Source organism: Anopheles stephensi, chromosome X, assembly GCF_013141755.1.
Source record: "Anopheles stephensi strain Indian chromosome X, UCI_ANSTEP_V1.0, whole genome shotgun sequence".
Lineage (NCBI taxonomy): Eukaryota > Metazoa > Arthropoda > Insecta > Diptera > Culicidae > Anopheles > Anopheles stephensi.
In genome coordinates this window covers 18,013,773-18,030,266 of record NC_050201.1, presented here as the reverse complement: position 1 = coordinate 18,030,266, position 16,494 = coordinate 18,013,773, and the positions used below count along the sequence as shown (strand labels likewise).

The following is a 16,494-nucleotide window of genomic DNA, read 5'->3' as shown; positions in this document are numbered from 1 at the left end:
TTTATTTATTTCTGATTTGACTGCGGAAAATCGAAACTATAGTGCTGAAGCATAACTTCAGATTTTGCATAATAAATGTTGATCTAATGCCTTTTTTAGATCTAAAGTGATCTATCTGGTTCACTTTTTGGCTAAGGTCTGAAGAAAGACCCACAATACTTGTATAGTACAACAGATTGAAAACTGTATTTTGCTGGGCTACGGTCGCGGCGGGTAAATCTTCAAAAGTGTGCAGGGGCTTTTATGTTGTTTTTTTTAGTACTCGTAGGTCGATTCAGTTGATGAGTGATGGCAAGGTTTACTTGAAGTCCAAAGCTCTTTTTTTTATTTATTTCTTCGCCGGATCTTTAGTGCCCCTCAAACCCAGTACATCGCTAAGTTAATAAGTTAATCACCAGGCTAGTTACAGAAATTACGAAGACGACTGATAAACTATATGCGGGGAATGCCAGACTTAAACTCGATGGAAAACTAATCGAATTTTGCGGGATGATATAGTGATCCTTGGAATGCGTGTTAGGACGTTAGGCTCTGTTTTTCTCAAAGAGCTGTTTCCCAAGCAGTTTTAAATGCGAATCGGTCTACAGTTACAAAAATTCTTGGGGCGTTTCTTGGGTTTTGGGATAGTTTCAGGAGTCAGGGAAGTTGGTCAAAATTTAGGCAACAGTCTTCTTCTTCTTCTTCCTTGGCCTTGGCACTACAACCTCGAGAGGTCTCGGCCTGCCATTTCTGGCTTTTCTGTGAATTAATTTTACCCGTAGTTAAGTAGTCAGCCCTACGTACGGGGAGGCGATATGAAGGGGATTTGAACCCCCGCCCCGCGGTGTGAAGACCGGTGCCGCTGTCGCCTCGGCCACCGGACCAACAACCAACCGGAGGCAACAGTTAATGACCAAAATGAAACGACACCTTTCTTATATAGATGTTCAAGCTGTAATATATAAGAAAAATGAACACGGACTAACCACTGTGCATAGTGGGTCAACTCTAAACATGACCACTGTCATGATCAATGTGCGAATTGAAAGACCAATGAAACGTCAGGCGACGTTGTGAATCGTCGAACTGAAAACACCTTAAAGCCAGGCTACATGATGCAAGATGCCAAAATGATTTCGCTAAAAAGGGGGGGATTTTACGTCCGTCCGATCCGATTTTTTGCGTAAAAATCATCTCAGTTCATCTACCCCTGTTGTTTAGAGCACTTCATGCTATCCCTCTCTTCAACCGAAAACTACCATGGCAACGCAGGGCAATTGACAGAGAGGGCTAAAGAGAAGCGAAATCTTTCCGAGATTTCAGCTCGAGGAGGCGAAATCTTTTTAACGGATAGATTTCGCATAATCCCCCTTTTGAGCGAAATCTTTTTGGCATCTCGCATCATGTAGCCTGGCTTTTGGGCTGTGGTGGCACTGCTCCATCGTACGGTTTTTCACGCAAGGTTTATATGGGAATTGAAAGATGAATTTATCGTACGATATTTCCGTACGATGGAATAAAAAAAATTGTTTCTATCGTACGGTTTTATCTGTCAAAATGAACTCGCTCATATAAACCCAGAAATTGAACGAAGATGATTGATTGTTAGATGGATTGCTGATGAAAAATCACGTTGATTGTCCGAGATTGCATCATAATCTCGAAATCAATGCACCCAGAAATAATCACAACGTCTCAAAATGTAAAATACAAATATGTTTTGTTTGAAACCATGTATACCCACCCACCTCAACACCTTTTATCTACGACCGCATCATAAAATGTCACGTTTTTTAAGTAAGTCACCATTGGATCTGTATGTGTTGTTTTAGTGATTCAATCTATCATTATGGGAAGAGGTTTTAATACGGTTGTTAATGGTCTCTTTAAATAGTGTCCAGTTAGCTCGTGCGTAATTTGGTATAAGATAAGGACTTTTACTAATAAACCGAAAAATTATTCGATGAAAAGATTTTGTACGTGAATGATAGTATTATAGCCATTTGTCCTTTTGCAAGAATTAAATATAACGTAGATAGTGACGCCTTTGCTAGGGATATATGAGGGTTCATCAGTGCAATGAAGAGAAATGGATCCTCTTTCAATAATGCCAAAATGTATTTTAGTTACACTGTTACCTTCGATGTGTAATACAGAGGGTGTTATGCATTAACTTTCCGGTTTACCTTTGAATTTAACGAGTTCCGGGTTGATGTTTGAAGGATGTTTGGTCATTATTGTGTTCCGGGTTGTACATGAATATTATAGATATTAAATTGACTGAAATTCCTATAGCTTTTATAACTTTGGGGTGTGAGAAACGGATTGAAGGTTTTGAAAAGGTTTCACAAATTCTCGCCGAGTTGATTTTTCTTTCCATCAAGGGGTATAAAATTTTTTGAATGAACAGTGGGGCGGTCCGGAAGAAAAAAAAATGGCGCCGGCTTTATGAGCTCCGGGGTTCAAATCCCATTCAATTCGCCAATTCGCGATAAGCTAATGCGCAAAAACACATATTCGATGATATCACTAATCTCGTGCACTTGCAACGTATCACCTTTGTAGGTGGTTGAAATCTCTTGCGTTATGTTAACTTAACTGAAGTAAATCGGTATTCTACGCTGTTCTTTTAGAGATAACGAAATGTGATGCTTTTAGAATGTGCGAAATGTGAAATATGGTACGTATACAGATAGCAGAGATTTGCATTCGTGGTGGTTAGCGTGTGGCATTAGTTACAGTTGATACAACAAAGCTTGCTGGTGTCGACTTTTGGATTGAGTGTAGCTTAGAACAGCATTCATTCTTTGGATGTGTGACTGCCAGCATATTTAATACATTCAGGTGAGAGTAAACAATTGCAGTACCATGGCCAATATTCTTTGGCAGTTAGAGCGCTGCATACTTCTGCTGTTAAAGTATATTCTTCCATTCAAACCAATATCAAACCAATTTTCTAGTGGAGTAAGATCATGGATTGGTGGTTGTGCACTTTTGTTTTTGATTATCAAACTCTTGATGCTATAGGTTAAGAATATTAGGACTGTGGTTAAAGTGAATAAATGCCCATGTTTGTGTGGTTCCTTGAAAAGTTAGGTTAAAGTTCAAAGATTGTACGCAGGCCTGTCTACTTTTCACAGAAATCCAAAAATGGCAGGCCGAGACCTTCTAAGGCTGTGGTGCCAAAGAAGAAGAAGGTGAATAATGTTTTAAATTTAGTTACATACGCGTCTAGCCACGTAGCTAACAGTGGTGCCAGTCACATTTAATGGTGATATACGAGGGTTCTTGGGCTCCTAAGTTGGCAGTGAGTTTCAGCGAACAAGTTTTTCAGATTGCTATATCGGTACTGTTACGACCAGTGTTGCGAACGATCACTATCATTGACAAAAAAATAGCTGACATTCATTCTGTTTGAAGCATGACGATCACGTTTTTGCCAGTCTTTTGTTTGTTTGACAATACATATAGACTTTTCGCACGCGCAGCAAACTCGATGCGAACATTTCTTTAAACTTTATATAGTTCGTTTGTTCGCTTGTAAAACTCATGCCAAATGAATTAAAATACTGCTTTCACAAAATATATACAATATATAAGGCTAAAAACTGGCTATAAGGCTAAAAATATAACTAACATTTATGTATTTTTGGACAATACGGCGTCGGACCGTAATACTCAATAAATAAAAATAAAATTTATGTATTTTTGAAATTCTGGTGACATTCCGTTTAAACATGAAAATTAATAACGTAACTACAATTTTTTATTTTGTTTCATTGTTCATCTATGCCAAAATGTCAAACGATTCAAATTAAAAATCAATTGATCGCAATCGGTAACAAAAACAAAGGTTTAAGGTAACTGTATCAGTTTTCGGTAGAGCAACTATTTTCCGTCCCTTCATACTCAAAAACAGCATAATTATGAAAAATTGTAAAACAAATGTTCTTTCTACTTATGTTGTAAAACCATCAACGTGCCGAGGTAAATGTTCATTTTTTGACAGCTTAATCCTGTATTATTCCAGAGCGATTTCTCAAGTCATACTCTGGCAGTTTGAAGTCCAAAATCCGTGGCTTAAAATTCATTTTTCTTCTCCGTTCTTACAACAATTTTAGCAAAGTATGAAAAGAAAAGTATTTTAAATATTTTTTTTTTCGGTAACACCTTTTAAAATGATTTACATCGCATGTTCGTTCTCCGGAAAATATAAACGCAAAAACTATGCTTACAGTTTTACGCAAATTTATTAAAATCTAACTAAAACCCTTAAACCATCTATGTCAAAACATGTATCGATAGTCCATCAAAATAAGTCTACTTTCAACGAAAATTATTGACATAAATAAATTTAATATCATTTTTTCCTCATCAGCTATACTAGCATGCCGAAAATTGATGCAGTTACCCTACTGTGTTTTGACAATCTTTTTTTATCCATTCATTTTATTGCTACGACATTGACAATCATTTTAAAGAGGTAACTAAAATATGGTCGTGTTCGATATGAACGACTTTTTAATGAATTGTCAGTCGTAGAGGGGTTTTGCAGTCAATGTCTCATTCACTATCAGCAATGAGCAATGTTCAATTGATAGTCTTTGATGGGGAACCATAAGGTTCCCATAGCCATCCCTATGGCTGTTACTTACTAACTTACTTATCAGGCGCTACAACCGCTTTGCGGTCTTGGCCTGCTGCAACAATCCTCGATACCGCTCACGGTTCAGCGCCGTCGTCTGCCAATCCGTTATCCCGGCCGTTCTGGCGGACGCATCAACGCCATCACTCCATCTCAATTTGGGGCTACCACGACTCCTCTGTCCTTTTGGACGGCCTAAAAGGACTTTACGGGCTGGGTCGTCCGGTGTCATTCTCATGACGTGACCAGCCCACAGGAGCCTGGCGAGTCTAATGCGCTGTACGATAGTGAGATCATCGTACAGCTCGTAGTGCTCGTCGTTGTAGCGGCTCCTCCATTGTCCTTCCACACATACGGGGCCAAAAATCCTTCTGAGCATCTTTCTCTCGAATGAAGCCTCTAAGAGGGCTTCGTCAGTTTTGGACAGAGTCCATGTCTCAGAGGCGTATGTGAGTACTGGGACTATAAAAGTTCTGTACAGTCTCAGCTTCGTCCGTCGCGACAGGTATTTAGAGTGGAGAAGTTTCCTCAGGCTGTAGTATGACCGGTTGGCAGCCAGCACCCGTGCGCGTAACTCAACATCAATGTTGTTGTCGGTGCTGACTTTTGACCCCAGGTAGGTGAAGTTTTGAACGACTTTGAAGGTGCGGTCACCTATCTGTACATCACCCCTGCGTAAATCAGTGTTTGTTAGCAGGGCCGCTGTTGGTGCCACCATCATTTTGGTTTTCGCCTCGTTATTTCTCCTCGATGGCTGTAACAGTTTATCTAAAAAAAACCCTGAAATTAAAATATAGTAAATTTTCCGAGAGTTTTTCATCATTTTATTTATTTAGAGAATGACGGCTCGACGCAGTATAGTCAACACCGCGTATGTTGACGAATAACAATTTCACAAAAAAAAAAAACAAAAACAAGAGTTAACAAGGCATTTCTTCCCTGTTATTTGCCTCACCCCGGGCATACTCGGCTTTGGATGTGAGGCGAGGTTGTCCAGGTCTATTGTGGGGGTAGTATTGAAGTGCTATTGGATGTACGATATTTTTGGTCCGGTTCTATTGTTGTCTGTGGGTATGATGGTGATGGTCGTGTGTATGAAACATACAACATCCTTCCGAATTTGGTCTGACAAAAAAAAACTAAAAGAGCATAGCATTCTGGACAGTACAGACATTTGCCAGCGATCCTAAAACTGCCCAGCAGTGATAGCCCGTGCTCAACCAGGCCAGAAACGAATTCAGAAGCTATTGGCGAGCTCCATCGCGTGACAGCAGGGTCTCTGCTAATCACGAAGATGCACACGCCGACCACCTCCAATCCCAACGCCAGCAAGGCCGCACTCGTCACATGAAGGCTAGACAGAGATGAATAACATTATTGCAGAAAATTCTGCCTCTCTTCTTACGACAGTGTCGACTTTGACCCCGGATGCTCTTGCTTCATCAACGGATCATCCGTGGCACTAAAAAAAAAAAAACATTCATCACAAGGACAACACAATGAATAACAAGAAAATAATGAAGGAGAGGGTATATGGATTGGAAGGATAATGAGGATGCGGAATCAAAGCATGAGACCGTCGTCTCTGGCGAATCGGAAGATGAGCCTCATGTATGCGAGGTCTCTAGTCGCCAACACTTCTCTTATTTCTGTACCCGTTCGTCTGCCGATGCTCTCGACTGCGCCCAACAAGGAGGGTCTTGCAGTTTCAAACTCCACGCAGGACCACAGAAGGTGATCCACATCGTGAAATCCGTCACCGCAGCCACACACCTTCGTCTGAGCCAGAGTTATACGCTGCAGATGAGCGTTCAACGCGAAATGATTCGACATAAGTCGAGACATCATGCGTATGAACGCCCGGTCTACAGAGAGCCCACCGAATCAAGGCCGCAGGGACACTTGCGGAGAGATCGAGAAAAGGAATCGCCCGAGATCATCCGCCTCCCACATGCTCTGCAAGAGAAAAGTTGCTGTGGTAGACGAAGAGACCCTCGGGCCGAGATCGGACGGTCGTAAAATGCGCTTTGTTGGACGCCTGTTTTGGCCAGTGAGTCTTCCTCCTCGTTGCCGGGAATTCCACAATGAGAAGGTACCCAAATTAGCGAAATCCTGAACGCCTTGTCGAACATGGAGCCAAGCAATTCTATGATTTTCATGGTAAGGTAATCCTGACTCATAACAGCCTTCGGGGATCGTAGTGCTTCAATAGCGCGAAGGCTATCTGTAAAGATGAAGTACTGATCCGAAGGTCTCGCTGCTATAATCAATAGTGCGTACAAGATTGCGGCTAGTTCTGCGTTTCTAATTCTGCTAGTAATAACACATCGCAGTTTTGGTCGTTCACTAATGCTTTAAAGGAGTTTAGCTTTCCAAGTAAACTCCTACAGTTCCACCGTAGTCCTGATAGTAGCCGTAGGAGCCATTAATCATCCAGGCTGACCATCATACTTAAGCACGGCCATTGAGCCAGTCACTGTTTGATCATCCCCTTCAGGAAAGGAAGAACCCAAGTAGCGATCATATGCAGATGCTGCGGGAGGTTAAGGGCCAAGAGGAGGGACTCAAGGATCTCGGAAAGGGACGGAGTAGGGATCATCGGGAAGCTCATGGGCTCAGTTGGAAAAGCTAGGTTTTACAAAGGAGTTTCGGCTGGAGGTGATCGCTTCTTCATGGGCTGTTTGCTGGCAATTTTTGGGCCGGGAGTTGAGGGATCAGCGTAACGTATCAGAACGGGTGGAGAAACTTAAGCGTGACGCTGTGGTGCCAAGGGTTTGTTTATTGACTTAAGTACCTTCCTTTGTTCCTTTATGTAGGGCAGTCTCGGTACCTCTATCGATCTCAATGGCACCTGTTCAAGTGCAGTCGGATTGGCCTCGCCATTTGCAGCTGTGTTTTCTAGTACTGCAAAAGGGTTCGACACGATCGCTCCTTTTAGAGCGTCGCTGTATGAGCCGCGTACCCGCTCGGCTACAGTTTTAGTCTGCTCCCTTTGCAGTTTCCGGTACACAGGGCACAATCCCACCTTTGCAAGAGCATTACTGGGAAGGGGCTTAAGACTCCCCAGTAGTATGCGTCCCTCTGCATTCATCGCAACTTGTTTCTTGGGTACAACACGGTTCGGCGTGTCCAATCCGGCTGCACTTTGAACAGGTGGCCACCCTTGGCACTTTTGGTCGGTCGATGGGTATCCGGAGACCTTCAAGAAAGAGGGCCTGCGGAAGTACCGTTACCTCAAACGCAATCCGGAGAGAGGAGGTCGGGATATATTTTTTCTCATTTTTGCATGAGGCGTCTAGCTTAAAAAACTTTTTCACCTCAAGCCCTTTGCCCTTGGGGTGTCTGGTGCTTGAAATGCACCAACCCCATATTTCAAATTATCCTCCTCCGGATAATTGAAATCCTCGATTACGCCGGTCACTTCCACCAGACTACCGGGGATATAAACCCGGTAGTACTCCGTAAAATCTGGATCATTCGCAATGACGTTGGCTTGAGCCCGGTCCTTTGCGGTGACCCTGATCTTGTTCGGGCGCATCCGAAACACATCAGCAACGCCCGGGTATTTCTTAAACAACTGTGTCGCGATCGTCCTTACATCGAGCTGTTTTGATCGCGACATGAAAAAAAACAAACGGCTTTCCTTCCCATGACGGCGGGTAAGCACGTGCTCGGTGCTCTGATAGCGGCTCGCTGTTAAAGATCAGCGAGGCATTGCTTGCCGGCGGGGCACTACTCGAGGCCTTCGATGTGGAGGGGGGGGGGGGCCTTCCAGGGCCACTTGTTTTCGTGGCTGGGGCGGCCTTAGAGCGCCCTGGCTTACGCTTGACCTCCCTTCTAGGCTCAACTTCCCGATCCGACTCGGGCTCTTCCTGCTCTACCCCCATGGTAGAGCCGGACACAACGGTAGCTTTAGGAAGAGGGGAAAAACTCACCGTGGAAAACGATGCACAAATAAACACACACACCTACACACACTCACTGGCTATCACCATCGATTGATGCGACCACGCAGCGTTGATACGCTTGCTTATCGCAACGATCAACAGGTACACACAGTCACAACACTAGACACAAACTGGGCTTCGATCGAACTGGGCTTAGCACCAGTCGATCGATAGTACAAACCTTTACTGAGTAAATACCTTTACTGTATAATAGCATTAGTAAATTATTTTTAATGTCGCATAAATGATTGTTTATTAATATAATTAAATTCAGGATCATCACTAGAAATGTCTGTCTCTTGATGATCATTAAGCAATCCCAGGCATTGATTTATAGTTATTATAAGAAAACCTTTTTCTTCTTTTCACTTTTTATTGTTTTAAGGTGGAAAAGACGAGGATGGCAATAGTATTAAAAACGATCTTGGGCTTAACACTTCCTCTGGTCTGAGTAAAAAGCAACGAAAAGCACGCACTGCGTTTACTGATCATCAGCTACAAACTCTTGAAAAGAGTTTTGAAAGGCAAAAATATCTCAGCGTGCAAGATCGAATGGAGTTGGCTAATAAGCTCGGGCTGAGCGACACGCAAGTAAAAACGTGGTATCAAAACCGAAGGTAAGTTTTTAAAATAAGATTGAAAAAGGTGTTTTTTTTTATTTTTTTTAAATAATTCCTCTTTATTATGATTTCTACAATAATCTAAAAAATGATTTTTTCTGTCAAGCCCATAATAACACAAAACGTACGTTGTACCATCGTTTGGCAAAGATAAAAATAAAATGTACCAGCTTTTCGCTATCCCCGATATTTTTTTTCTTAATTTAACAACTTGATACCACAACGTTGGTCATCTGGATTAATCCAGTAATCATTAATTTACACCATGCCGAGTGGTACTCGGCCCATGTTACATGAGAGCGGTCTGGATGGAATATGCTACCAGTTTTGTTATTTGAAAGAATCTGCACAGAATAGGCGACTAATACACTAATGACAATTTTATGAAAAAAGGTTGGGCTTATCTGTCGTATCAGCCCACGGCCTTACCAATAGCTTTTTACCAATTGTACACTGCTGCACTATAATGAGTCCACCATACAGCTCGATGAGCTCGTCATTGAAACAACTCATTAATACATCCACACATAAAGAGCTAACAAACCTTCTAAGTATCTTTCTCTGCTGTTTTAGGCATAGCCCATTTCAGAAAAGTATGAATACTAGGACTATGAATGTTAGATACAATCCCAGCTTCGTCCATGACGATTGGAATTTTAGAAAAGAAGCTTCCTCAGTCTTTTGTATGATCGGGTGGCAAACTGCACGCTGGCGAGTACATAAACCTCTATAATTATCTCGGTGCTGACTTTTGACCCCATATAGGTGAAGTATTGAACGACTTCATAGGTACATTACCAGTGTTAGTTTGCAGAGCCACTGGTGTACGTCTCCTCAACCGCTGGTAAGGCGCTGGATTTGCACCTCGTTAATCTCCAACCCGAGGTTTTGTGCCACTTGCTTAATCCTTTAGAAAGCTTCAACTGCTCAGGTTAGCTTCAAACCAATGATGTATATTTCATCAGTGTATTACCTGATCCAGATTAAGTTGAAGGAAATGGTCTTTGATGTTTCCACCTCCGAGTCTCCCATGGCACCAGATTGAATAGAAGACAGGCAACTTTACCTCTGTGTCACAACTCTTTAGTGATATTAAAGAGCTCTGAATTATTCAGGCAACGACAGCTCAATAACAACGCAAAAGCAAGACTCAAGATTAATTATCGTTCAATTCTTTGCCGTAACACAGTATGTCACGTTGGCACGACTGTACCATCAATTATTTGTAAATCAAATCCAAACGCGTTTGTATGCTGTTATCATCATAGAAACATAAAGTAGTGTAGAGAGTATAAACAGTATAAAGAAATAGTAAAAAAAAACAAAATGTGTGATGTGCAGGACTCAAGCACACCTTTTTTTTTCTTTCTTAATAGCGAGGCCCATAATTTAATGATCTTCTTCTTCCTTGACACTAACCACAACCTCGAAAGGTCTCGGCCTATCATTTCTCGCTTTCTGAGACTTGATTTTACACGTACTACAGCTCTTGCGTATGGGAAGGTAGTATGGATGGGATTTGAACCCCGGGGTCCTGCCGTGTTAAGATGGGCGCTGCTGTCGCCTCGGCCATCGAAGCGCACCAATGATTGAAAGCCGATGTTAAATGAAAAAGAAACACAGTAAGCAAAAGTAAAAAAGAGGAGACCCCCGTTGCCTCCAAAATTCTACCCAGAAATTATACCACTAAGCAACCGCCTGGCAAGGACAAAGAAGAGAGGAGATGACGCAGAACAGTGTGCACGACATACATTTGCAGCAGAACGGGAATCCGGAGCGCGGAATCAAAAACGAGTCCGGAACCAAAATGAGTCCGGAACCAAAACGAGTCCAGAATCAAAACGAGTCCGGAATCAAAACGAGTCCAGAATCAAAAAGAGTCCGGAATCAAAACAAGTCCGGAATCAAAACGAATCCGGAATCAAAAACGAGTCCGGAGTTTGTTTTGATGCTGATTTTTTTTCCTTGATTCTCTAATTGATACTTGATTTAGATACATAAATTTTTACTGATTTGTTGTGAAGAGGTGAAAACATGGGCTGATAATGATTTTTTGGCTTCGGTAATGCAAGCAATACCTTGCTTTGGTAATACAAGTGTTACCTTCGGTAATGGTGCATATTCGCCTACCTCACAGATTATACGGCTCATACGAGTCATACGGGATCAGTATGTTTCCTGCCACAGGGTGCGGTGCCGGTCTTGATATGGCAAAATCTTCGTATGGCTTATGGAGTTAGGTTCCCCCGTACGTGCATTCCAGAAGCTCTCCAGATGTGCCTCTCCAATGTGATGCAGATAGGCACCATGCCGGCGATAACACACGCTGCTGCATAGGAGATCGTCCTATATGCGCTGGTGACGCGTTTAGCCAACATCCTATGCACTGTTTTGACAGCAGCTTGGTGCTGTTTCTGCACCAGGATGTGTGCCCACGCTGGGGCTCCGTATCTCAGCACAGAGGTAGCTACGCAGGCGTCTAGTCGTTTGGCACTACTACTAGGTCCACCGATGTTGGGCATAAATGAAGCGAGTGTGTTTGCCGTCATTGATGCCTTTACTCAGACCTGCTTCAGGTGCTCGTCGAACTTCAAGCGATCGTCAATGGTGACCCCTAAGTACTTGAGATGTCTGACTGGCTCAATGTACTCTGTTTCAACCATGATCGATGCCTTCTGGATCCGTTTATGACTGCTAATGACGATAAACTCAGTCTTCGCATGTGCTATCTGCAGTTTCAGTAACACGAGGGTCAAGACATCGTCATACATTGCGTTCCACAGGGTGGGACCAAGTACTGATCCCTGCGGTACGCCAGCCGTGAGCTAGCGGTCTTGATTCCCTCCGATGTGTCGTACTGCAGCATGCATCCATCGAGATAGCTCCTCAGCAGCCTGCACAGGTACGGGGGAAACTTCATTCGCTCCATTGCCGTCGCAATTGCCTCCACTGGCATTGCTGGCATTGTTGAAGGCATTTTTCACGTATCACTATCAGGTAACACCTTCGTCTGAGCCAGAGTTATACGCTGGAGATGAGCATTCAACGCGAAATGATTCGACATAAGTCGAGACATCATGCGTATGAATGCCCGGTCTACAGAGAGCCCACCGAACCAAGGCCGCAGGGACACTTGCGGAGAGATCGAGAAAAGGAATCTCCCGAGTTCGTCCGCCTCCCACATGCTCTGCCAGCGAGACAGGAAAAGTTGCTGTGGTAGACGAACAAACTCTCGGGCCGAGATTGAACGGATGTAAAAAGCACCTTGTTGCACGCCTGTTTAGGCCAGTTGGTCTTCCTCCTCGTTGCCGGGAATTCCACAATGAGAAGGTACCCAAATTAGCGAAATCCTGAACGCCTTGTCAAACATGGAGCCAAGCAGTTCTATGATTTTCATGGTAAGGAAATCCTGACTCTTAACAGCCTTCGGGGATCTAGTGCTTCAATAGCACTGAGGCTTTCTGTAAAAATGAAGTACTGATCCGCAGGTCTCGCTGCTATCATCAATAGTGTGTACAAGATTGCGGCTAGTTCTGCGGTGTAGACACTACACGGCTCCCGCAATTTAAAAAATGCTTCGGCGGACTTACTAAAAACACCGAAGCCAGTGCCTTCCTTAGAGGATGATCCGTCGGTGTATTGGTCTTGGAATTGGGGCTCAGTTGGTCTAAATGGCCATACTTATTCCTGAAAATGCCCGGATCTACCATTGGGCGAAGATCATTCGGTATGGTCTTAATTTCCTCGTGCAACGAGGAATCTGTTGTTAAAAGGGAGCTGTAGGTCTCAGGAAGGGCAGCACGGTTTAATGCCTGTGGAGCGCTAGGATGCACTTGTAGGGCAACAAAATCTTCGTAGATTTTCAAGATCTTGCTCTTAGAACCTGTCTCTAGAAGCGCTTTAAAATTTTCTTCGATCAAGGGATTTGATACTGAAGAACGGACTAGAAGGCGAAGCGACAGCATTTCAAAACGAAGTTTTAGCGGCATCACTCCGGTCATCACTTCTAGGGACATGTTGTGTGTTGATTTCATGCTTCCTAGTGCGAGTCTAAGACAACGATACGGTAGCCTCTCTAGTTCGAGGATATGCGTGTTGGATGCCCAATGGAAGCATATGCTTCCATATTCCAACACGGATAGTACAGTTATCTTAAACAGTCGTAGGACGTCTGATGGATGTGCGCCCCACCAGAATCCTGTGACTGTCCTTAGAAAGTTGATTGACTTTTGCTGCATTTTTGCACCAGATGGGTGGTTTGTGTACTCCAGTTTAGCCTTGAGTTGAACCAAACACCAAGGTATCGAAAATTGTCGGTAGTTGATATCTTTTCACCGTACAAAAAGACATCAATTTTCGGGTCAAATAGTCTTTTCTCCCTGTTTTTCGTCGTGTTGCTAAAAGGAGAAAAGACTACCATCTCAGTTTTCTTTGCAGAGAACTTGATACCAAGGTTTTCAGACCACTCGGCAAGGTTATCCAAAGTGGTTTGTAAAGCCAGTTGTATTTCGGCGGCGTCTCTGCTTGCAAAAGATACGACGCCGTCGTCTGCCAATTGCCTAATGCTGCAGTTTGGTGCTAGACAAGAATATACTTCACTGACATAGAAGTTATATAGCAGGGAGCTCAAGCAGGACCCTTGTGCTAGTCCATGGAAACCCCATGTTTTGCTTGCGTGCACAAACAAGCTCTATTTCTGTAACCAGAAGGGCTAAGCAGTCATTAGTACCCCTGGCTTTACGAAAACCAAACTGGGTACTTGAGAGAAGGTTGTTTGATTCCAACCATTTTTTTAAACGAAATACAATCATCCTTTCAAGGAGTTTCCTCAGACACGACAGCAGTGATATTACAAACTTTAACATTTTTCTTAGGTTTTTTTATAGCTCTGTTGTTTTTTAGTTGTCTTAACCAATAGATATTTTAGATTTGAGATTTTTTATAATTTTAAATAGTTCTTTTGGCTTAATTAGTTGTCTGGGAACCATTGTCAGAGATGGTTTACTTTCTTTTTTTTTGTGTGAGTTGTTAATTGTTGTGCGATGTGCTTGTTGCAAATATGATTTCATAAACTCACATTCTTCAGTAGAAGTAAGTAATGTGTTCCCATTTGGTTTCAAAACCGGTCCGGTTTTTCGATCGATTTTTTATAATTTTTACAAATCTTTGTTTGAATTATTTTGGTTATTTATTGAAGTGAGAATTTTGGAACATTCCGAATTTCGAACCAGGTTTAATTGTATTTTAATGATAATTGTGAGTTGTATTTATACATATATCTGTATATATATATATATATATATATAGATAATTATATATATACATATATATATATATATATATATATATATATATATATATATATATATATATATATATATATATATATATATATATATATATATATATATATATATATATATATATATATATATATAGATCAAGATCATGAGCTCTACTGAATTCTTTTTCGATTTTCGACAGATTTTCGATATTAAAGTTAACTGGCAAATGATCAGAGGTAAAGTTAACCGAAATTAAAGGGTCTGATATATTGAGTTTGTTATTGGTTAGTATTATGTCAACCGTGGAAGGATTGGAATTTGTATTCACTGGAAATTACATCGGAGAATCAGGACGAAATATACAAAATTATCCTTTTTGCAGTTCATCAAAAATTCCGGCTTTGATTTTCGTTTGGTTAGGAGATACACAATTCCACAATCTATGACGCGCCGTATGGTTCCCTCCGCAGTTGGCACATTTTAATTTGTGCGTCGATATAATTCTATCAGTAGAGGTCTTTGCCACAGGACAGTAGGTAGAATTGTGATGCTCCACGCACTTTATACACACGGGCGGTCTGTAGCAATTTGCCGCTCCGTGGCCGAAACGTTGGCAGTTCTTACACTGCATGATCTTACTTTTCTTCGAGAAATAGCGCCATTTCACTACTTGATGTTCGAGCGCCGTAATAGTCTGCAACAATTTCTTGTCCACCATTCCTTTTTGAAATGCAGTAGGTACACTGCTTGGTCGTCATAACGCTTTGTATTGATACCTAGCTTCTTGATAGACACAGGTGCGATATTCTCGTCTTTTAGTATGCGTGTGACCTCTTCCGGAGGGTTATCAGTCAGGCCTAGGAACACGACCTTTGTCGTTTTCTCCTTGTCTAGTTGATGCGTGTGGAAATTTGAGTTCGTAATTTTGAGATAGTGCACTATCGCTCCAAAATCTGAACTTGTTGAAGTGCGTACCAAAGTACCGTTATTTGTAACGGAGGTAGTGTATTTAACTGCACGGACAGGAATTTCTTTTTTGTGAACATCGCCTACGTTCGAACTGGTTACAACAATTGGTGGTGGTATCTTGGATGTCCTTGTGGGTATAGTTGTTGGATTGGTGTTGATCTCTTGGTCGTCAATGGTTTGGAGAATATCAAATGAATTCTGGTCCGATTGCCTTCCAGTTTTCGGGAGATTTTCAATATCCTCCACTGAATTATGGAACGAACTTAGAGGCACAGCAGTATATATATATATATATAGTATAGTATATATAGTATATATATATATATATATATATATATATATATATATATATATATATATATATATATATATATATATATATATATATATATATATATATATATAGATCAAGATCATGAGCTCTACTGAATTCTTTTTCGATTTTCGACAGATTTTCGATATTAAAGTTAACTGGCAAATGATCAGAGGTAAAGTTAACCGAAATTAAAGGGTCTGATATATTGAGTTTGTTATTGGTTAGTATTATGTCAACCGTGGAAGGATTGGAATTTGTATTCACTGGAAATTACATCGGAGAATCAGGACGAAATATACAAAATTATCCTTTTTGCAGTTCATCAAAAATTCCGGCTTTGATTTTCGTTTGGTTAGGAGATACACAATTCCACAATCTATGACGCGCCGTATGGTTCCCTCCGCAGTTGGCACATTTTAATTTGTGCGTCGATATAATTCTATCAGTAGAGGTCTTTGCCACAGGACAGTAGGTAGAATTGTGATGCTCCACGCACTTTATACACACGGGCGGTCTGTAGCAATTTGCCGCTCCGTGGCCGAAACGTTGGCAGTTCTTACACTGCATGATCTTACTTTTCTTCGAGAAATAGCGCCATTTCACTACTTGATGTTCGAGCGCCGTAATAGTCTGCAACAATTTCTTGTCCACCATTCCTTTTTGAAATGCAGTAGGTACACTGCTTGGTCGTCATAACGCTTTGTATTGATACCTAGCTTCTTGATAGACACAG

At 41.8% G+C, this 16,494-nt stretch overlaps 1 protein-coding gene across 5 annotated transcripts in view; it reads left to right on the top strand.

The window, feature by feature from the left end:
- Positions 1–16,494, top strand: part of LOC118512623 (homeobox protein B-H1-like) — a 76,445-nt gene that overhangs the window by 34,772 nt on the left and 25,179 nt on the right. For all 5 annotated transcript variants that reach the window (XM_036057327.1, XM_036057319.1, XM_036057345.1 and 2 more), the window contains exon 3: positions 8,957–9,188. In XM_036057327.1, the coding sequence (XP_035913220.1) occupies positions 8,957–9,188 (232 nt within the window). The remainder of the gene's footprint in view (positions 1–8,956; positions 9,189–16,494) is intronic.